This window comes from Falco cherrug, chromosome 1, assembly GCF_023634085.1.
Source record: "Falco cherrug isolate bFalChe1 chromosome 1, bFalChe1.pri, whole genome shotgun sequence".
Lineage (NCBI taxonomy): Eukaryota > Metazoa > Chordata > Aves > Falconiformes > Falconidae > Falco > Falco cherrug.
In genome coordinates this window covers 25,469,152-25,492,687 of record NC_073697.1, presented here as the reverse complement: position 1 = coordinate 25,492,687, position 23,536 = coordinate 25,469,152, and the positions used below count along the sequence as shown (strand labels likewise).

Sequence of the window (23,536 nt, the reverse complement as noted above, 5' to 3'; positions counted from 1 at the left end):
GACAGAGGACTTTTTGTCACATCAGTAACTTGATGTTTTGAGAAAGAATACTAATTGTGTGGGTGGGGGAAGGACTTAATGTAGCAAACTGCTTGGGTAGGGTCACTTACCAGCATGTGAACTTGGCGGGGCGGTGGGGAAGAGTCTTCCTTAACGTGTGGTTAGCCTTACCAGTGAATGTAAATGTGTCTTGGTGTTGGTGTATGAATTCTGATGACCTCTCTGCAGTCATTGTACAGTTTCAACAGGAATGTTTGGAGAAAAATAATAATACATGCTTGACCAATGAAGGGCAGCATTTCCTCTCTGTTTTCACTAAGCAGTTAGTGCTTTGTGTTAATCGGTACTCAGAGATGTTACCTCAGTATTCCAGATGTTTTTCAGTCACATTTTCCCCCTGTATACAATCCTAAACTCATAACTCTCTGAAGAGCTACAGTCATGTGGAGGTATTACTTAACTGTTGTGTCACCTTATTTTTACATTAGGTAGTAGCTGTATACCAAGCTAAAAATTGGCCACGAAACCAAGCATGTCTTTAATATATCTTTTGTTTGTGCTTGCAGTATTTTCTTTTAGGCTGAATGTTGTAATTAAGATTTTGTTTGCCTTACCCAAAGCAGTTTTTGACCGATCCAAATTACTGGTGTTTGATCTGCAGGTGTTTTTCTTCTGTATTTTTGCTGAATCTTCAAGTCTTAGGAGTATAATGGTGTATTCTAGGAAATGAGCTGAAGTAAACCTTGATTTTATTTTTTTTCCCTGCCCGACCCCAATATCTTAGGTCTTTGTGGTGTTAATCAAGAATGTGTCCAAATACACAGCTGTTCAGATGCTAGAAAGCAGAGCTAGAAAGAAATTCGGAGTATTAAGAAGTGATGAAATGTTGCTATTTAGAATATCAGTTTGGGGTTTTGGCTTCCATTCTCCTCAAGTTCAACTTGAAACAGTCAAAAAAGAAGAATCTAGACACTTAACTTTTAGGTTAAAAATAAAGGCATCTTTTACACAGTAATGTGTCTTCTTGCTGCTAAGGAGGCAAGCTTATATTTGAGCTCAGGTTTGTTTCCCCTTGTCTTAATGTTGTTTCTAAGCCTGTACATCTGTCCTTTGCAGACACTGTTTTGTGGATTACAGCCTCTGCGGAAGGGGGAATGTGTGAAACCTCTCTCTCTAGGGCAGGGAGTGATTCAGAGATAAGAGGAGGAAGGTAGTTTTGATCCTCCCAGTTTTTCCCATACATGAAAATAGAACTGGAACACTTTGTTTAACAAGAAGCTGGACATTCCTACTATATCTGTATCTGGTGACTCACATGTTGTTCTGGAGCTTTACCATTTCAAAACTTCAGGTATTTTTTTCCTTCTGTTTAGTCTTGTCCTGAAATGTTTTGCCAGTGGAATTTTCCTTTTGAGGCTGTTCTGCAGGTGTGAATTGTTCTCTTCCACAAAATGGTGAACAATGCTTTAATGAAGCCTAAAATGTAAAGTCATTTTTTAAAGTCATTTTATGAGTTGGTTTTCTTTTTTCCCCTCAAGTGCTCATTGTTGTTCAGCCTCTTTGTTAATGTGGGTGCTAATCCTGCTGAAGTTGGGGGAATTGGCCTTGTAGGAAGGTTGCAGTAAGCACACTACTGCCAAAAAAAAAAAAAAAAGGCATTTATTGCTCCTCCCGTCCACTTGGGAAATGATCTTGTTGAAAAAAACCTCAGCAACAGAAAAAGCGTGTTTACAGTTGATCAGTTCCTTGATCCATTTTGTCAGGCGGTCACACAAGAGCTTGTGCTGACACAGCGAAGAGCCAGGAACTTGGGCAGGGAGGAGGGATGAGGACTGCTTTTTTTGGTGGAACTATTCATTTAAATGCGTGTCAAACACTTGCATTGTCTTTGAGGACTCCAGTTGCCAAGAATGGTACAGATCTGTGAGAATTCTTGTATTAAAGGGTAAAGTAGTCTTCCTGATGCTTCCTTTGGATCTTCTATTTGAAAGTGGCTGGCGCAATCCTGGAAAGATAAATCCTGCAGAAATGTGGTGGTTTTTTTTTTTTTTTTTTGCATGCAGTTTTAAAACTTGAAAGCTTCTTGATAAAATTGCCACTGACTTTTTCCTCTGGTATTTGTTAAGGTGCTTGAAAGTGGCGTATTAAGGATAGAGAGAAAGAGAGGAACAAAGCAGTATTTTCTCAAAATGTGTACTTTTTAGTGTCACCATTGCCACTTTTGCATCATTTAGTGCAGTGCAGCAAAGGAGTCGCTTTGTATGCTGGCTAGCATAAAATAAATAGTCACAAAGCACATCTGTGATCAGTACAGTAATGGTAATCCAAAAACCAAGCTAGTTTAAAGAAAAAGAGCACTTTCAATGTAACAGTCTGCTAGATAGATGAACATATGCCTTCTGTCCAGCTCAGTCACTAACAGAAGTGAAAGCTGGCATAACAGCATGATGGTATTTTTGTGAAGCATCAGCTTGATAAAGGATCTCCTCAGTGATAAATATAGCGGTAAACTTTATGTGCTAAATTTTGAAAAAAGGCTTTTCTGAAGCTTGCATGTGGGGGAAACGTTGATGCTTCTGTGTTAAATAGCTCTAAATGTGTCTTTTGAGTTGAGAAAATGTACTTGTGTCTTTGAGTTGAGGTGAGTTTTTAGAAACACATGAGGATGTGCATGGAAGTTGGCTTCTGGAGAAATACTTAGGATATGGGATGGCATCATGTGTTGAGTTGACCTGATAGGTTACCTCTACTAAGAAGAGGGAATCTCTTCCTCTGAGCTCTTCCCAGCTGCATGTTTACATTGCTTATGTTTTGGCAGCTCTCTGTGTAGCAGGTCATGGGCCTGTGACCTGTCTGAAAGGTAGTGAAGTGGGTACAAAGTGGGAAGGGAGAGAGAACTGTGTGGTATTTTCTGTTGGGTTGTTTTTTCTTCTGATTCTGGAACTGAGGTGTTCTGTCAGTGTGGGACAGCATTGCATGTTCTGCCAGCGTTGCCTTGTTCACCTCTGTGGGGCTTGGTATACTGAGCATTGATGAAACAGCTGTGCCAAGTGCAGCATTTGTTGTGAAAGTTGATATACATGCTAATTCCTCTGGTGCTTTGGAACTGTTGTGTGTTGTTCTGTCCCAGCATCCCTTAGTTAGGTCAGTGTATGGCCAAAACCACGGTTACGTTGCAAATGCCTGTGTCTTTGACAACTTTATCAACGTTACTGGTTTTGAAGAATTGTGTGAAGTAGTGCTACCCAGTAACCACTTTCTTGAGTGAGTCAGACTTAAAATAAGATTAGCAGTAGTACTCTTAATGAACTTCATTTTAAAAAAAAAAAAACAACTATTTTTACATCTAAAAAACCCTATGAAGATTTGAGAAAGGCAGATGTCTTTGGTACTGGCTTTCATTGTAATCCAGAGCTGGGTGTTGCAGAGTGTGCAGTCTTTCCAAACCATTGGAGTACTTGTTAGCAGAAATAACTTGAGCAGTTGACTTTGTAACAAAAGTATTGTGCACACAGTCTGGGACATATTTAATTTTTTTTTAAACTTTTTGTGACCTTCCAATGCATTTATTAAACTTTGTCATGGTAAAATAATTCCTTTAGGCTCTGTGTGTATGATTTAATTTAAATGCCAGTGGAGGGAGGGGGAAAGGTTCTGCTATGGGATAGAGGTACACATGTGGAAGAGCACCCCAACCTCAGCTGTCAGGGTGGTGAGTTGTCAGCTATGCTGTTGAAGACTGCTGAAGATTTTTTGATTTTTGGACTCTTGAAAGCCTTTAGAGTTAGTCTTGGGCTAAAATCAGACTCTGATTTTAGATCTCTAGATGGAGAGCATCTAGAATTGAGAAGGGCAGATGTTTGCAAGTTAATTGTTGCGTCTCTCTTCTGCTAATCTGAGATAAACCGAACCTATTTATTTCTGAAGACCCAACAAAGAAGAAATGGGGAACAGGATGTACTGAACTCCAGTGAACAGTGTTCATCTGGAGGTATTTCAATCTGGCCACTGGTTCAAGTATATTGATGGTAAATGCTGTGAGTTGTGCTGTGTGGTCCCCAGTCTGTCTTGATCCTCCAGGTAACTTCACATGAAACAAGAAGTGAACAAACTAATTAAAAGAATATAGAGAACATGAAAGTCTCTTGTTTTCATTCAGTTGTTGTATTTTTCCTTCAGTCTTTTCTAGTAGCTTGCTCTGTTAAATTCCAGGCTTGGTATTGCTGTCAATGAATGAAGTGGGTTTTCTAGCTGTTTTAGTCTGTGAACTTGAAGATGCCCGCTAAGTGACTGATTGAGAGCTTTGTAAAAGAAAGAAGCATGAAGTACATTGTTGTGGGTCCTGCTTGTTTCCATAACAGTTAGGATACATTTCAAAATCTGCTATTAACCAAGTCCAAATTCATTACGAACAGCCTATCTGAATGTAGCACTGCTGAAACAACTATCTGGTTTACAGCTGCGGAAAGGGAGACAAGGACATCATGATCCAGCAGAATCCTGGATTGGAATTTGATATAGGAATACTTTTTTTTAAAGCAGTATTCACTTAATTGGATTATTATGCGTAGAAGAAAGTGATGGGCTAGGCTGCTTAAAAAGGGGGAGGAGGCTGTTCTAGAAAGTGACTTTTTCTGATTGAAGGTTTTCTGAATCTGCAGGGACTGTGTTCGCACTTAAACTACTCTAGAACTTCCAGTGACTTCCAGCTGTTACCTGCAAAAAGTGCTTAATTTAAAACATTAGACAAAGTTGAATGTATGTTCATATACGCTTAATGATTGAACAACTGGAAATAAGGAACTATCCTCCTGCATGTTGTATTCAGGTTTTTTTGTTTACAGTTCTTGCATTATTATTTGTTCATTGTGTTCTGCGAGTGCACAGCTGAAATTGCTGAAAATACATTGTGTTGTGTTACAGCAGGCGTAAGAGAAAAGGTGTCTATATTTGGGAGCTTGCGTACCAATATTAACTAGGTGAAAACAAAGAGCAACTTCTCCTGAAGGAGGCATGTTCTCCTAATTGCAGATCAACTAGAGTGCACAGGTTGAGCATATGTTAGATGAGGATGGTTTTGACCTTGTTCTCAAATTGTCACATTGTAATGGGAAGATCTCTTGGGTTAGTACACATTTTAGAATTTGAGAGGGGTTAGTATGAATGTTGTTGGACTATACGTGACTCCTACATGTGAGAAATTATTATTCTGTCCAGAGGCTATTCACATGCTGCTTACATTATACATAGCTTTCCTGTCATCAGTATTTCCCATGTGGAATTAGGAAGGAATATATTTTAATTTATTTGAAGGAGGATCCGCCCTGTCCCAAATTGTTGTATTTTTTGAACATGTTCCCCATTTTACTTGTGTTTAGTCCAAAACCAGATTTCTTTAGTGCATTGAAAGTTCTTGGACTAAAGGCTTGGAACGTAGTATTACCCAGTGAAAACATGAACCACTTAAAGCAGAGGGCTTAAAGGAAGTTCTCTTACAGAAAGCTCCCCTCAGACAAAAAATTATGCCAGGAATCTTACACTTCTGATAAAAAAACCTTTTTAAAATGATTATATAATGCTGTGTTGTTTTGTCTCACTTTTACACCTTTGTGTATGTTGCATTTGAGTTTGTATTGGGCAGTTCTACCACAGCAAAACTGTAGGGGCTTCTGTAAGAGACAGAAAACTCACTGCATGAAGGCAAAGACAGAACGGTGGGGAATATGTCTCGAGGCGGTTTCTTTTTAACGATGTTCTAGTTTAGTTCATTTTCAGGGCAGTGCTATGGATGTGTAAAGATACTTGATTTCCTCCTTTTTCCATGCATAGACTTGCTTTCCGGAATTTAAATCAAAATAATAGGGCTGATGTAAGCACTCACTGGGGAAGAAGGCTCTTCACTGGTGAGAAGTGTTACTCTCACTCTGTGCAAGGATGCTGCTTACTTGCTAGACTGAAAAACTCTATTTAGCTGTCAGTTTCATTTAGGCATAGATGAAGACTTATTTCAGAAATATTTTTATATTGTGCATCTGCCTTCTGTTTAGAGATTGATTGTGGAAGAATAAGAGGCTGCTAATAGAATTCAAGACTATTAACTTATGACTCTTGACTGGAGTGTTGCAGTCTTACTTCAGATGGAGCTAGCTTTTGACATCCCTTGCCTTGGAGTTCCTGGAAAAAGTGCTCTGAGCTTGTATGTGCTGTTGGTGAATCCTTACAGTTGCCTTAGCTTCCTGGCATTATGTTGCTAACTTCTCTTTCAGTTGTTGTTTTATTGACCCTTGAAAGAGACATCTTCTATGAAATGCTAATGCACTGTGAATGTGCAAATCCCCCAGCTGTTACTGGGAGGAGATAATACCTGTTTAGAAGATAATACCTCTCTGGATGTGGAGTTGTCATCTTCCCTGATCCTGCCAGAACCTGATAGTTCATGCAAGCTGCCAAATATACTTTGCTAGCGTAGTGCTGCTGTTAAGGGAGGACAGATCTGAGGAGGGTAACGTGAAGGCAACTGGGCAGCGTTATTCCATCAGACAGGTCACAAACATCTGAGTCAGTTTTCAACAGTCAGTCTTGAAACCTTTTTAGTTTTATGCAGTCCTTTAAATTGAGATAAAAAGCTGAGGATGTGTTTATCTTGGTACTTTCAAAGGTAGCAAAGCACAGACTTTCAAAGTACAGTACTTTCAAGGATAGTAGTTTCCTTGGAGCTGTGGAAAACCCAGGTCTCAAGAATACCCTGTTAAGGCCTTGTAAGGATTAGAATTTCATCCTCTCCAGCTTTATATGCTTACTGTAATGAGTAATGCTAAATGAACAGAAAATACTGAATGTGGCAGCAAGGGTCTTGAATGCCTTGCCCTAGGCCAAGTGAAGAATATGCTGGACAGAAATGAAATAACCTGTCTTGGGAGAAAGCTTAGTTTTTGAGGGCAATAATCTTGGACAGTCGAAATGTTGTTAGGTAGTTGGTACAGAAGAAAAGTATGTGGGTTTGTTAATGGAGGTTTCCTTATCAATGGGAGGTAACGGAACTGAAAGAAGGGTGGTGTGATAGTAAGATGGGCAGCAAAGAATATCTTGTGATTGTGAAACTCGGAGAATGCTCCACTGCAGTTTTTAGCAGAGAAGTCTGAAATGCTCAGAAGGAGGCACTGAATTATAAGGATAAGGGAATAAAAAGAAATCGGAATAAAAATACATGTTAAAAACTGGTAGATTTTTACCAGGTTAAAGGCTATAATTTTTCAAGTGCCCCCACCCCAATAATAAAAATAAAAGGAAGAAAATAGACTTCTTTAATTTGAAATTCACTAAAGCACCAACCTGCAGGATGTTGGAACTTAGTCAGGCAGACCACTGCCAAGATGCAATTGCTGTAAGAAGTGAAGAAAAAGAAAACAACATACTGTATAAAAATGGGAAAAGCAGATGAAGGTTGTGACTTCAGATCGGTCCTGAGGTTTGGTTTTGGACTGACTTGATTTTATGTGATCACTAACCACTAAGGATCAAGAGTAAGGAGTTTGATGAATCTGGAGAGAGAAGCAGGAACAATAGGTTTAAAGCTCATTTTTTTGCACTGACATGGAACTAAGGGACCTTACAAAATGCACCAAGTGCTGACTGATGCAAACTGCTATGAAGTAGAGGTCATGCTTTTACGATACAGCAAGACTTTTTTACTAGAAAAAAAAACCCTAAATGGCAGAGAACAACATGTTTAGTGTCTTAGTGGTTATCTAAACTAGCTACTGATATGATAGTGATGAAAGTTACAGGCACAGGTGGGCATGTAGCTCCTAATGAAGGCTGGTAAATACTAGTGCATTATCTGAAGTGGTGTGTGTCCTTAAGGGCATCTGTTTGGGGAAACATTCAATTCTGACTTAGTTGTAGAGGGTTTTCAAAAACTCTGGTGAAGGACTTGGCTTAGTCCAGCAAAATGAATGTGAGTAGGAGTATCTTGCTCTAAAAAAAGGGAGAAAATGACCTAACACAAAGCTGAAAGCTCGTTTTAGCAGGAGGAGGGGGAGATGTACATTAGATGGTGGATAATTGTAGTGTGTCATTTTGACTTGTTTACCCGTTAGTGTGTGTCCCTGCTAGGTTAGGTTTCTTGCTTTTCTTTTTTTTCTTTTTCTTTTCCCTGTGCTGTTTTTAAGATGATTTTGGTGACTGCATATTCTTTAATACAGAATAGCTTCAGTAACTGCATCTGATTTTGAGGGACACAGGCTTCCTAGATTTTTACGTGGTCATTGCATTTAAAAGTGTTTTAGTGATGCCCTCCTGCAGCATCCAAGACAGAACAAAGAAAGTCCGGACTACAGAAAGTCATCCCTTCAGAGTTTGATGACTTGTAAAGACATTTGATTGATTTTTGTTGATTATTCTGTGGGTGGTTTCTTCTCTTGGACGTGTTTTTTGCTCTCCCCTTAAGCAGTAACAGGAGTGCTCTCCCAGTACTGGCAATAAAGCTCGGGACAGAATGTGTAATGGGCTGTGTTCCTAGGTGCTACACTGCCATGTCCACTGCACTACTGCTGCTAACTTGCATGTGCTTCTCACCCATGGAGTCGTTCAAACGCAGGTTTGAAGGAGCCTTTGGAAAAAGCTATCCGAATGTTACTTGCAGCATTGAATGTTTGTCTTTCATATAAAGAAATGCTTATGTATCTTATCATGGTTCTTTGTTTTGTGTTAGAAGAGGAAACTTGGTAATTTGAAAGGCTTAATGATGGAATTTTCCCCTTTGTGGAATAACTGACTTCTGATTTCATGGGTTTTCCTAATCCACGTGAAATGTCAATTGTCTTTGCAAGTGTATCCTGTTGTGTTCAACACGTTGAAATATATATTTTTTTTGTGTGAGAGATAGCTCAGTTTTCAAGGTATTTCATGTGACAGTGGGGTTTTTGCCTCTTGGATACTTGGAAAATCAGAATGTCACAAAATTTGGCTGGAAACTCACCCTGCTTTCTGGTCTTAAATGTCTCAAGAACTTTTTGATTCTTTCTGAAGTAATTTTGTTAGGACTCTCTACCTAACTGCTGGAAAGAGAAGGACTTGGGAAAGCCATGCTGAAGGGGATAACCAAGTGATACTTTGTACTGTATTGAAGGGCTATTCTCAACTTTTCTTTTTTTCCATCTCAAAATAATTTGTTTAGTAATGAATGCACTTCGTGGTTCTGCTGAATAAGGTGTTAGCATCCGCATGGGATGCAGTTTAAACAACCCAACCTTGACACTGCACTCTCTGACTCTGAAAAACACACACAAAAAAAGTGTGTTTATATGCTTTGGGACAGTTGGTGACCAGTACTGCTTGATCAGCTGTAAATAGATAACAATGTGCTTTTGTGATATAAGAGTGGGAATTGTCTGATCAATTGTTCAAATGCTTACATTTCTGGGTGCCAGAATCTGTCTCGGATCAATTGTTAAAAAGCTTGTGTTTCAGGGTGACGTAATCTGAGTGATGCTAGTTCAAAATTTGTGGTGGCCTGTGTGGTACGAAGAGGTGGAATGAAGAATCTTCTTAAAAGCTGTCCCCTAACTCTTGAGCATTTATAGGTCTGCTGTGTGCTTCATCTTGCATGAACTGTGGTGTTCTCCATTTGGTCAGATCACGTGCTTGCTACACTGGTGCTGTAGGGGAACATAGCATAGAGTAAACCAGCCTTGATTTGTACTCATCCCTGCTTTTGACTTTCTCAGAATACTCTCTAGGGATTTCATTTGGTCTAACACACTTCAGCATAGCTTGAAATAGGACTTTCTTCCCTCTGTTTTTGAGCAGTGACGTACCAAGTTTGTCTTCTCAAGCTGCACTTCAAATGTTTACTCTCCCACCTTCTGTGTGGGGAACATAAGGGCTTTTCTGTGTTTGAGGCTTACAGAATGTAAGGGACTGTAATGAGACAGTATAGTGGATGTGTGTGTGTTGTTTTAAGGTACCACTTTTTTTCAGAAGAAAAGGCTGCTTTTTAGTAGTGTCTAGTCATAGGTGAAAGTACTGACTATATCATGCCATTCAGAGTAAGGCAAAAGAAAGATAATGAGGTTTGAAATAGAAGCTGAGATGTTTCAAAAGAGGTAGCTGTTTTTTTCCTAAACAGCTAGTTCAAGTAATTCATAGAGATGGACTTGAAAGCAAGGAAGAAATGCATTTGTGTTCACCTGTGCAAAGCTTGAAGATACATTTCCTGATGTGTGTTTAAACCCAAAATGGCACAGTAGGAATATTAAAGATTAAGTAATCACAGACATCTAAATATTTTTGGTTGGTTATTTTTTCTTCAGATACCTCTCTCTCTTGCAGTAAAAGAATGGAAGCGTGTATGAAAGCCTTTATGTTCTACTGAAGATCTGGTAGCAACGTCAAGTAGCGTTGGGAATGGGTTTTTTGGAGTGTGGTATTCCACGCTCATAAATGTTTTTTACATTAAGTAGTGGATGTCATTTGACAAGCCAGTTTCTTTTTAAGCCTTCAGCAAAGGGCTGCAGATGCAGGTGGGCTGGGAGAGGGGAGATGAGGGAACAGGGGCACAAAGGGGATTACAGTATTGAGATTTTGAGTGTGAAAGCAAAGAAAGTGTGTGGTGAGTGTGACTTACTTTCAGTGGAGTATCTAGCTGGTTAGGTTCGCTGCCCTCATTGCTCACATGTAGCACCCAGCTGCTCATGGTGTTTCTGATGGTGTAACACAGCTTGAGAAGCTCCAAATGATTTTTTTCAGTTACAGTTTTATAAAGGAAGTTATGTTGTTGCAGAGAGAACTCTGTCTCCCAAGTGAGCTGAGAAATGGTTCAGCTCTTGAGGTGAGTTCGTTTCTCCTGAAAAGTCTTGTACCTGATTTGTAAAAAATGGACAAGATGATGCCGTTCAGCTTGCTTTACGTGGAACAGACAGCTTCTTTTGTTCCTGTGTTATGCTGTCTTTCCATTGGAAAATGTAATCAGTGTTGGCTTAGGTAAAGTGTCTTAATCTCAGCAGAGAGTTGAGTGTTTAATGCTTTTTTTGGTGTGTGTCATATAAGGTATCTCTTAATGCTATCTGATGCTTGGAAGACTGAATAACTAGTCTTTTGAGACATGAGTGCTATGTGGGAGGTGGTAGCTGCTTTATTTTTTTAATTTTTTTATAAAGGCATCCTTCAAGTTGGCAGGGATAGCTTTTGTACTTGGCCTAACATTTGTGTATAATTGCTAGGTTGCATGAGCACAGGATCAGTGGCAAGGGGCTGCTAAGGATATTATTACAAATGCTGACCTCAAAGTGCTGCTCCAGAGGAACCACAGAATTTTGCCTTGTGATTCTCTGGGCGGACAACAGTTTCTTACAGAAAGAAGGTTGTGATATGTATGGGTCTGTGTGATGCATTTCCCTCAAGGCAGCTAAGACTTCTACGGATCTTCTTGACTACCTAACTTCTAACTTCAGATTGCTGAGTTTTCTCATCCGTAGGTACGCGTGTCCTGTAAAATTTGATAGGAAGCCGGGAGAGTGTTACTAAAAGTGATCCTTCAGCAAGTACTGTTGAGACAAACCTAAGTGGGTTGAAGCCTATGGTAGATGTTGGCAAATGTTGCCTTGTCCTCAGAGTTAACTGCCTGTAAGGGGTAAGTCATTAGATTTATATATATATATATTGGTTTTAAGTTAAAACTAGCTGAATAGCAGATGAGATAGTAATGGCTGGATTTACCAGTTAACTCTTCCAGTATAGTACCTCTGGAAAAGAAACTTGACCATCCAAATTCAGACTTTGGCAAGGTATTTGGCGAACAGCGTAAAAATTCTTCCACGATATGAGTTGTGTGGGATATATGAAGTTCTGACAACAGGCGCAAGACAGGTTATACAGTGTCAAAGATGAACAGCCCATAGAGGAGGTGCTCCTCGAATGAATTTTAGTAAAACAGTGTAAAATCTTGGATGTTACCAGAAGTGGAACAATGGTATGGACTGCCTGAGCAGGTGTAGAGTTTGTGTAAAATGAGGGACTTTCTGAGAGCTGAGTAGGATGTATTTCCAATTGGTTGGGGTTAAAGAACATGATTTTTAGCAGAAAACATAGCTGGTGCCTAAAACTTAGACTGATCAACTAGTAATTCTCTTTGTTTAGTAGTCAGTCTGGTAGGCTTTCTAAAACCAGGTAAGAATATTCTTGCTGTTAAGAGAGTATTTATTACACTTAGAGTGTTTTTTGGGAAAAGATGATGTTGATTAAAAAAGCAATTACTGCTAGCATTGCTTCCAAGTCAAAATGTGAATTTAATTCTGTTGGCCATTAGACCCTTTTGTGCTCTGCTAAAATGTGTTTGAGAGGAGGCTTTTGTGAGGTTGACATGATTTATTATGCTGTATTTTTTGAACTGGAAAATTAAATATTTTGAGAGCTGCAGATACGATTGCTCAATGACTTTGACCTGATGTATGCATGATGGGTATCACTGTCACCTAGTGTTTGAAGGAGCGTGTAAAATTTCATCTTCTTGGTCCATGTTATCACTTGATGTTTTGGGTGAAGCAGAGGAGGCATACAGAGCTGATGATGGTTCTCAAAACTACCTTGTGGAGACCTTGCTTGGCACAGCCAGTACCTTTGTTACTGGTGTCACAGGCAGTTTGTGGAATTCTTGCCACCGTCGAGCAGTGGAGGAGAAAGGGATGGGGTGGTTGGAACGCCAGTGGTTGACAGTGCAGCACTTAAGGTGGTTTAGTTGGTTTTAGGAGGTTTTGCTTATCATAGCACAGAAAATTGTGGGCCATGCCATAGATCTACTTAATCAAAGGGTTGGGGGTGTTTTTTGGGTACATCTTTGAGGAGTGCGCTTTGCAATAGAGAGCGGTTAGGATAGGATGGTTAAGGAAAACCACCTGAGAAGTGGATCTGTGAACTTCATTGGGTCAGAATATGTACCTTCAAGCATCTGCTGTGTTGCTGGCATGTACCCAGTCAGCCCCTTAGCACGGAGGAACTGGCAGCAGCCCCTGGCAGCCAGAGGAGACCTCGTGTTGGGGTCTCCCTGTTTTGGGGGCCACCGAGTGAGTTGGCCAAAGTCTTGGCAACACTTTGAAGCTCCTGGGAGTGTGTTTGTGTGGGCTGTGCTGGACCTGTGGGTGGTGGAGGAGGTAGGTGAGGAGAAGCACCAAACACTCCGTGGCAGGGGAAGGGTGGTGGAATGCATTATGGAAAACATAAAAAGCGTTAGGATTTTCTTTTCTTCCTTATTCTTTCGTCCTTTTTTTTTTTTTTTTTTTTATGAATACTCAGGTGCCCTCCGGAGGCCAGAGTAGAGGGACCCCGAGGCGGAGGCGCTGGCCGGGGCTGCTGGCGGGGCGCTCCCTGGGGCGCGGAGCGTGGCCGCGCTGCCCCGGGGCCGCCGCCCCCCCCGCGCTCGGGTGGTAGGTGCCCGCCCTGCGCGGGGTGGAACAGTCCATTTCCTGTTCCCGTGCTGACAGCGGGGGGGAGCGAGCGTGCTGCTGCCGGGCGGCCGGCAGCCCGTCCGTCCGTCCGGCCCGGCGACGGCGGGGGGCGGGAGGGAGGCAGGGCGGGCATGGCCGGGCGGTGAGGCAGGGCGGAGGCGGCGGCCGCCGCAATGGAGGCGTACGTGTTGGAGGACATCCTGGAGGTAGGGGCGGGAGAGGGCCGCAGAACAAAGGGGTGCGCGGGGTCGGCAGGGGGAGGCGGCGGCGACGGCCGAGCCCCGGGAAAGCGCCTGGCCCGCGGGGAGCGCGCCTGCCCGCCCTCCCTTCCGCCGCAGGGCAGGCCGCCCCCGCCGCCCCCCGCCCGACCGGCCGGGGCTTGCCTTGGGAGGCCAGCGCACGGTCGGGGCCTAGGTGGGGACGCGGGGCCGCCCCCCGCGCCGCCGGGCCTTCTCCCGGCGCGGGGTCTGGGGCCGCGGGCCGCCGGGCCCTGAGGGCTTGGGGGGGGGGGGGGGCGCCGGCGCCCTGCTGAGCGCCGCAGAGTCGGTGAGTGCCTGCTGGAGCCCCGGTGTGTGCCTGGAGCTGACACTGCAGGAGATTGCACTGGCTTCAGCCCTTGCTGCAGAACAACTGGCTGTCAGAACTCTTCCCCCACCTCCCGGTATTCCTGTTTCTTGCCCGGAGTATGTTGTTAGGCCTGGAGAATTTCTGTCACTGTGTTTTCAGGCGTCTTTTGAGTTTAGTCTGCATTTACTTCCTCAGCAGAAGTAGATCCCACATGATGAAATAAATGACATTTTCCCTTTCTTGGAGTGAGACTTGAAAAGACTGTTTCAGCCAGATGAGGAGAGGCCAGCATAGGAATCGTAAAGTGAAACTTCTGCTCAGGGATACAGACTTCTATTCCAGATTATCTTGGCTGTAGTAGTTCAAGGAAATATCTTTCTTTTTTGTTGTTGTTCCTGTGGGTTTTCTGTGTTTGCAAGCAAAACCGTGGTTTTGTTGCCAGATGACTTCTCAGAATATGTGTGTGTATTCTTTATTGTAACAAGAAGCTACAACCTTATTAGCTGCTGTTAAAATTTGAACAAAAAAGTGCTTTCAGTGATGCTTGACCTGTAGGCTTTTTTCATTAATGGCCATACTGACACTGCTCTTTACCTTCCTGTAAAATTTTAAATCAATAGAAATACTTGGTGACTTCCTCGTGAACCTTGGAACTGTGTAACATAATGACATCCACAATGTTAACACAGCTGCTCAGATAGTGCTTAAGAAACTGGTAGAGAGGTGTATGAGCAAGACATTTTTACCAGTGTCTGTTTGTGTGGCTGGGTTTCTTTGATGAGATAGGAAGACTAGAAGTGAACTGGGGTTTCTGCCATCAGGCAAATATTTCAGTACTTGTCTTACTGAATACTGAAAACTTTTTCTTTTTTTCCCCCCTTATTTTAACCAAATTGTCATGTGCAACTCCATAATATGTCACATTAATAAAGTAATCTGTATTTATTAATGGTCTTGGAAGGGCAGTTAGGAGATTAATTTTGTCAGTATAGCAATATTTTCAGTTTGTATGTGTGAACTAAGCAATTATATCTTGCTTCTCAGGGTAGGATGCATGGACTTTTCTTTCGATAGTTTCATCACATGTTCTCTTCCTGGTCATGAGACCAACTGTATCCAGATAAAACATCTTCCAAAATCAAGTATGGCTTGTCTGACTTAGCTGTGTTTAAACTATGACTGAATCAGTTGTTCATGACTCTGAAATACTCCTGGTAGCAGTGGAGGCTGTTTGTAATTTTGTAGTGCATTTGTAGAAGCAGTTTACGCTGCTTCTTGCACTGGTCTTGCATTCCCAGTATGAGTCTAGAAGTAAAACTGTTCCCTCAGAACTTCTTTCTATTGTAGCTTTGAATGGTGTGTTTATGGTGTGTGGGTTTTTTTCCTCACTTCAGGGCACTTCACCCCCCCTCCTGTGTAACAGTTTCTGATGTTCATTCAGACAGCAGCGTGAAGATTGAGAGAAGTGCCTTTGCTTAGGCAGGAGAATCTTTGTCTGGTCTCTGTTTTACTGGACAGACTTGGTACTACTTAGTATTTAGTTCAATTTGGAGAGATCGGTCCTTGCCTCTTCATGAAATCTTAAAGTATGTTTTCATCTCAGAGTTGGTTATAATTTAAAGCAGGAAGAAAAGGCGTTGTCTGTAGCCTGGTTATGTTGAGTTAGCATAGAGACTGAGGCTCAAACTGCGTTAGAGGCCCTTACTGCAAGAAGAGAGTGGGTGCTGCTGGGGCAAAAATCACTTCTGAGTTAAAAAGGTAGATTGTAATCAAGTAATTCATAGCTCGCATGTTCTAGCTTGCCCTAGTGTGAAGGCTGCTTTCTTGGGGAGAGGAAGAAACAAGATGAGGTAGAAGCATAGGCTGCACTTGATTCATTACTGAAGTTGAAGGACTCTGTTAGAAATAATCTTTTGCAATATTTCTTTCCTGTCAGAGGATAAAACTACGGTAACTCTTCAGCAAATTTAATGCAACTTCAGGTGGAAATGGTCATTGGCTTGGAGAGTTTCATGTGGTGTCCTGGCTCTTGTGTGTTTATGGTGCCTTCAAAGAAGGTGTACTTAATGTTGAACTTGAGCTGGCATCACTACTGTCAGCTGAAGATGAACATTGTCTTGACCCTGTTAATTGAATCTGGAATTGTAAGCGCCATGTGGGAATACAGTTGAATACGATTTAAGTACCGTGGGGTTAATCTGCAGTTAGCTTCTGCTCATTTGGTTCTTCTGATATGTGTATCTTGGCCATACTTCTTTTGCTGATATGTGACCTAACTGACAAAGAGGTGCTTTTTTTTGTTGGTATAACTTTTCAGGTTTTGGCTCATATGTGCTAGTGAAGGAATAATTATGCTGTACCTTAGGATGGCATTCACAGAGAGGAATAAACCTGTAGTTGTGGTTTTGATGCTTGAGTTAGTCAACAAAAACATTATCTCTTTTAGGAGGAAAGGAGTTATGTTTTGTCCTGGCAGGTGAGGATGTGGTCTGTATTGTCCTGTGTTGAACTCTGACTGACAGCACAGAAATCTAAAGAAGCTTGTGACAGCAGAGGGGTAAACTTATATTCCCTGTGTTGATTTGGGACTACTTAAGAGAAACAACCATGTGTTCTGACCTTCAGATTCTTTGAAAGCTTGTTTGTGCTTGACTTAAAAGAAGCAAACTGGAATACAACACAAGCCCACATGTGGTGGCTTCTTTATGTTCTTACTAAGTGCATTTAAAAAAATTTCCTTTAACTTTCTAGTTTAAGGTAAAGGTCTTCTACCTACCTTGAACTGAAACTCAAAATCATTGCAAACAAACTTACTGTGGTGTTGGGAGTATTTCCTGACTGCAGAATTTATTTTTATTTAGTACTAGAGTCATAGGGATATTTTAATAATCTCTAAGATTATACCTCAGTTGCTTTGTATGTAGCTGCCGTTGGTGTCTGTAAGAGGTGAGGTAATTTGACTGAATCGTGTATTAGACATTCAGTTGTCTAGTTGAGCCACAGAGAGGACAGTGGGGCATAGCTTACGTGGTGACCAAAAGCTTTATATAGAGGGGAGAGTACCCTGCTTGAATACACAGGTGCTTGATGGAACAATAATGGAAGGAAGAGCAAACATAAAATAGAAGAATAATGTCTATAACACGTGTTCAGAGATCAGGGAAGCCTCTGCAGTGCAATTGTTTTTAGCAGGCCAAGGCTTTTAATATTAATAAACTTTATAGTCTCTTGGTCTGAAGATTAAAATCAGGGTTCTAGTACAGTATTTCTGTTCTGGGTATTAGATCTTTTCCCATGTTTCAGCTCTTAAACAGGCTAATCCTTTCCCTGTTTTCTTTATTGTAGGTGGTTGGGTTTTTTTGTGATCTTGGGTGGTTTTGCTTATTACTTGTTTTCCTGACTTTTTAAAGAGTTTGCTTACCTGAAGTCAGCATTGGCTGCTGATGTGCTCCAGCATTTCCTAGTGCTTCATTGCAGTTCATACACTGTCAGAGCAACTTCTGCGTGCGTTATTTCCAAGTAAGTTGGAGCACTGCTGTAGTGTTCCTTTTATTAGGATATCATTACGGAGTCTGGGCCACATCTAGTCCCAACCCCAGATGGTGAATACTGGAAGCTTATGTTTCTGAATGGATCCAAGGTAGGAAAATTTCTGAGGTTTACTCTTAAGAAATGCTGAGCTAATGTCAACAAGAGGACCTCCACTTCAATGCTGTGAGGTCGTCCCCCACAAGGATTTTTAAAAGGTTGAGTTGAAGCTAGTCACAAGGCAGCAAGAATGCAGTATTCACCGTATGGATGGCAAGAGCTGGACTCTTACTTGGTGCGGTGCTGTGAAGTTGTGCTGTTGTCTGATAGTCTGCAGTGGAAATGAACTTTTTATCATGCTTCATGTTCTGCTGAAGAACATGACCGTACGATTTGTTAGTCATTTACATCTGGTCAGCGCGCTTCTGTCACTCAACAGCTAGCTGATCGTGCCATAGTTTGCCCAGACTTTAAGAAAAGCAGATGGTTTTAGTTGCTGTGTCAGGGTGTGGGACTAAATTGTTCTGAGGTGAACTCATGTTCCAGAAGCTCTCTGGATGAGTGAGAACTGAACGTAATGGAACGTGCCTTGTCTGAAGAATTGTTCGGGGAAGAAAACTGGCCTGAAGGAAAGCAAGCCAAACATGCTAATAGAAGAGGCATTATTAATTATTAATAATTAACATTATTAATGTTAAAGTTCATCAGCCATCTTACATTCAGGAGGTAGCACTAATACCTGTAGTGAAGATGGAGTAGGAAGACTAGGATGCCAGAACTTGTGCCATATCGTTGTTGGCTGGTAATACCACATGAGTTTTAGGAAATTTTAAAGGAAAAACACTTTTTTGTCCTTATGAATAGGCTGGAGAAAAGAGGGGCTTTCTGAGCTTTTACTGGCTGAGATACTTATGCAGCTTCCTGATCTACTATGCAACTATTTATGTAGCAAAAACCTCTTTGTGCTGCTGCCATCTTCCCCCAGCTTGGTGGAGATGACAGAATGGTGTCAGTCTGACTTGAATAGCAGTGATGGCAGTGACCTAGGCTCTGGTAACTTGTGTGTTTGCAGCTTCATGAAGGTGAGCAGAAACGAGAGTGAACCTGCCTGGTTGATTCCCATGGGCTCTTTCTGTATTGCTGCCTAGTGCTTTCAGATGAAACATAGGAAGGTAATTTCCCTTCCCTTGAAACTGCTTTATCCCTAATACTACCTCCTCTGCCTGTTCCTGTGAGGCAAAGAGCTTAGAACAAGCCTGATGTTGAGTCTTCTAGAAAAGCAAATCCTATCTTTGATTTCTGTTACTTTCCCTCATCCAGTTAATTTGGTAAGACTGTTTTGCAGGGCAAGGAACTAATTTTCAGCTGCTGGGTCTGGGTTCCTTTGTGCGATGAGCAAGGCGTAAAAGCTGGTAGATGTGATTTCTTTGGGTCCGAAGCTGTTTCTTCTTTGACTTGCAGGAAGAGATTACAAGCTTGATGGTATAGTTGGAAACTTCTTGTTGTTTATGCTTTACTGCTTTTGTCTTTTTCAGTAATGGTTTGTTCTTGGTATAGTGGTATGAAAATGCAATTATTGTGTGAAAAACCTTTAAGGCAGCGAGTAACTTTGTACTGGGTAACTGTTGTTTGAAAGGTCAACGTTAATCAGTGATTGTGTCTGCCAGTGAGTGTCTTGCTAATTGGGATAACTTATCCAAGGCCTGGACTATCAGGTGGGATCAGATGATCTGCAAAGGTCTCTTCCAACCCAGGCTCTTCTGTCTTTTAAGCTGTTCATTCAAGTCAGGTACTTAATCAAAAACAGTAATGGAACTAAGAGACACGTTTTAACAGGTGGATTTATTTAGTGGTTCTCCCCCCCCCCCCCCCCCCCCCCTACATCCTGTCCTTAAACTTCTGTAGAAATGTATAGAAAGAAAAAAAAAAAGTTCTCACGGCTAAGGCGCTTGTCCCTTTTTTCCAGCATGTGCATAAAATATCTTCAGATCTTTGCCTTGCTGGAATTTGCTGGCTGTGTTGACTGATAGGAAGTCACATGCTCTAAAGCTGTAACTGACACTCAAAACAACCTGTTACACTGCCTCGGGATCAAAATTGTGCGAGAAGGAAACCTGGATAACCAGACCAGTATAGGTTCTCTTTAACTTTATGGCGACTACCTCTTGTGCTGCGCAGTAGTTGCAGAGTTTCTTCAACGCTGTTGCACTTAGAAATATTCCTGCCTAGTGGGTGATGGATTTGAAGGTCTTAGGTATTGTTCTAGGAAGAAATGTGTTGTTGCTACCTCTGTGTGGACAAGTGTGTTGTAATAGGAAAAGGAACTTTGTACTAGCAGTTTTATCTGTGATCTGAATATAGCTGAACATAGTTTGTGCTCATGGGAGAGAAGGAGAGGAAACAAGTCATGATGCAGCTTGTCCTACTGACAAGCTGATACTGGAGCTATGTTTGTGTAAATGTTGAATAAATATGCTAAAATATCTTTGTGGAGCAGATGTGATCAGAAGCATTAAGGAGAGAGCAGAAGTCAGAATTGTGGTAGCGATTTGAAGGAATGCGGCATGTGATTTTTGTATCTAACATGCAAAGGGAACAGTGAGAAGGACTCCACTCAAAGTGGCTGTCTTTCCTCTGCCCTTAAACCTTGATTTATTTTTTTTTTTGTAGAACCTCTTTTCGATATGAGGGGGAAAAAAAGACATTTGGATTTAGTCAAATACTTATGCATTGCTTTAGCTACCTTCACAAGTCTGTTAATTTGCCATATGTAAAAACTGTTCAAATCTGTTCAATATGCAGAAGCTTTCAGTTGGGTGTGCCAAATAGAGCAAAAAAAAGTAATATTGTAATTCATTTATTAGGTATGCCTAACAGCAGTTTGTATTGAAGGAGGAATTCGGGGACTATCAAGCCTGTCAGAACTTAACCAAATGAGTTGAAATTATTAGAAATAATTCCTTCTGTGCTCAGTTCCCCAGGCAGTAAGAATAGGAATTTTAATCAGATACTGAACTCTACTGTCTCCTACTGTAACTTTATCCTCTCACTTCTCATCAGAAGAGAAGATTGGTAAACTAGGCCATACAAATTCCTTTATTGAAAAAGAAAAAAGACTTGTAAATGTCAAAAAAGGAAAGGAGATCTATGTTGTTTCAGTTGGTTCTGTTTTGCTTTTTTGTTGGGGTCAGTTTTTATGTCTAAGTGTGGTCAGTTGTTTTGGGGCAGTTGCGTAGTTAATTTTCTGTTTAACTCTATAGGACAAGAATAAACAACAATAGATAAAACTGAAATGACTTGGTGATTGCAAAGCTCTTGACCCAACTAGTTGTATCTTCCCAAAATATTTTTGGCTAACTTCATAGATGTCTCTATATAGTACTTTGAATTGGTGATGCTGCATGATGAGATGTACTGAAGGGAGATTTCAGCAAGATAATTACATGGAGAAAAGTAGATGTCCTCTAAAGGATCCCTGGTTCCTGTTTTCCCCTCCCCTATCCTGATGGATTAAATTGGTTGCAGGCTGCAGAAATTCTGGAGGCAGTATACTAGCAAGATTTTAATTGTGATTGGTGCAAAACAAAACCCGGGATTTCTATAGTTTGCCCTGCTGAATGTCATGCAGGGTTTGATGTGCTTGGGATGAACCTTTTTCACTGATGTTGGCTTAAAGCACTTTCCTTAAGGAGCCGTTCTGCAGTTTCCTGGCTCTGCTGGGATGGTGAACTTTAAGCAGTGGCACTGTGGCTGGTCTCTTTGCTGTTTCCTAGCTTTGGAAGTTAGGGCAGGAGGGAATGGTAGCTAAACCTGTATATGCTAAACGGTTGAGCAATTATACTTAAACATGGAGGAGCATTTGCTATGTCTCAGTCTTTTTTATTGGTAGAGAAGTGTTTGAAAACAGTCCTTCTAGTAACTAAGTTTCCCCATATTGTTCTTCTTGTGGATGCTAATGCACATTAGAAACATCTCTTTGCCTGTTGGTCGCTTAGTGTAGCATGGCTTGATTAAAGCAGCTACCACCTAGGGTCAAGAAAGGTTAATTGTGGGATGTCCGTAATGTTTCTTGGGTTTTTTAGTCCCTGGAAGAGCAGATTGCGAAAAGAAGAGAGGACAAAGAAGGGGACGGAGAAGCCTTGTATTTCTGTGGTGACCTGTACAGTGGACTGATTCTCTGATGACTTTGATGGGAGGAGAAAGCTGTGACTCAGCTAAGCTACACATTGCATTGAATGAAGAAAAGATTTGTACTAGCATTCTTGCATTTTGTTTTACATTGCTGCGCACAACTTGATACTGTGTTGCTGTGAACAAGTCCATGCGCACATCAGTGTTTCATTCATGCCAAAGGAAATTCTGAGTTGGACTCAAACAGAAAAGCTATTTGTGTGTTCATCCTGTCCCTCCTCCACATGTCCTCGTTCCCTTCTGCTGCTTCATCCTTCATTGCAGAGCACTTGCTGTTGTGAAGACCAGCCATGCAAAACTGCTTACAGAAGGGAATGATTTCCTGCCAAATTTGTGTAAGAAAACATGTGGGCAGCTTTAAAACTATTTCTGTTTCAAACCCAACTGGTGTTAATGCAGTTCAGGCCACTTGCGCACCATGGTTTATGCTCAGTAGCCACAGTGAATGACAGAATAAATTTGTGTGTCCTTTTGGTAACTGTGGACCTTATGCCTGAAATGCACATGCAGGAGTATGTGCAAGAGTGATCGGAATTGAGAATCTGAGAGGATACTTTGGGTTTTTTTTAACAGAAATAATGAGGAAGAAATACATAGCTTAGATGAAAAGGAAGGGGTAGTGCTGCTAAACATAATTCATTCATTGAGGCTGGTGAAAATACTGTTTATCCAAAATGGTTACCTGATTTTTTTTTTTTCACCACCACATACCCCCCTCCCCCAACCCCCGACTTCTATTCTCTGGTGGTGTCTTACAGGAGAAAAACTGTTCTTGAGGGAGTATAGGTTATACATAGTGGGCAAAACAAGCAGACTGGAGTGGGAGGCAAACAGCTTTTCTTTCTTGCTGTGTTGGGAGAGATGGATGTCTGCCATTGACATGTCTTTTCCTCTAAAGCAGATCTTCATTTTTCTGAGCTCAAGCAAAGAGACAGTCTGCCACCATGGAGGGGACAGATAGGGAGGGGTTGGGAGTGTTGTGTGACACTGTGGTGCACAACAGGGTTTCTTCAATCCCTGGTGGTGGTGTGGTCTCTTTGTTTTGATTTGTACCCTTCCCAACATTGTGGCAGAGGCGGCCAGGAGAGAGCTGGTGGGTGTATGCCTCACCTGAGGCTGAGAAGGCCTCTGCCACACTTTGTTTCCTACACTTCATAGATGCACTGTACTGCTTCCACAAAACACAATTTTGCTGCCCCAGGCTTTATATATCATCCTTCAAATGGCAAATTTTAAGTTGGCTGTTGTTACTGAAGCTTTATGCCAACTTCCATGTCAGCTTCTATTAAGAAGAGAAAATGGGATGCTTTGGGGGGAGACTTAAGTCTGTTACCCTCAGTATGTTCCAATCAAAAACATAGGGCTTGGTATCAATCTTTGTTACTGTGCAAGTGATTTGGTAAAAAGTCTCTGATAGTTGTATACCATGATTTCAGTGTAACTGCCACAAGTTTCTTGTAGGCCTTTTTAACAGCTGATGCAATGGAAGTGTGCAGTTCATAATCTATATTCAAATAAGCCTTAAGTACTTTAAACAACAATTTAAAGTAAATAACTGGAGTTCTTACAGTACCATTAGTGCAGGTTTGTGAAGACATACCTGAAAAAGCTGGCTGGTGCTGTAACCCCCTAGTGCATAGTCATTTTGTGCCTCCTCTTGACGGGTGCTCTTGCTGTCCTGCTTCTGGTTCTCCTTGAAGAGAAGTTGGTTTCATGCAGGACACTATCAAAATACTGCACTTCTGCTATGATTTCTCCAGGAAGCAGTTTGTGTAGAAGTCTGGCATGTATCCTTGATCCTGACCAGA

General features: G+C 41.5%; 1 protein-coding gene across 6 annotated transcripts in view; it reads left to right on the top strand.

Moving 5' to 3' along the window:
* Window positions 1–23,536, top strand: part of ANKRD17 (ankyrin repeat domain 17) — a 94,560-nt gene that overhangs the window by 7,172 nt on the left and 63,852 nt on the right. The window contains exon 1 of one of the 6 annotated variants that reach the window (XM_055700892.1): window positions 13,545–13,648. The exons of the other annotated variants lie outside the window; for them this stretch is intronic. Coding sequence (XP_055556867.1) covers window positions 13,616–13,648 — 33 coding nt within the window. The 5' untranslated portion in view covers window positions 13,545–13,615. Of the gene's footprint in view, window positions 1–13,544; window positions 13,649–23,536 lie in introns of those variants that run through there. 6 annotated transcript variants of the gene reach the window in all.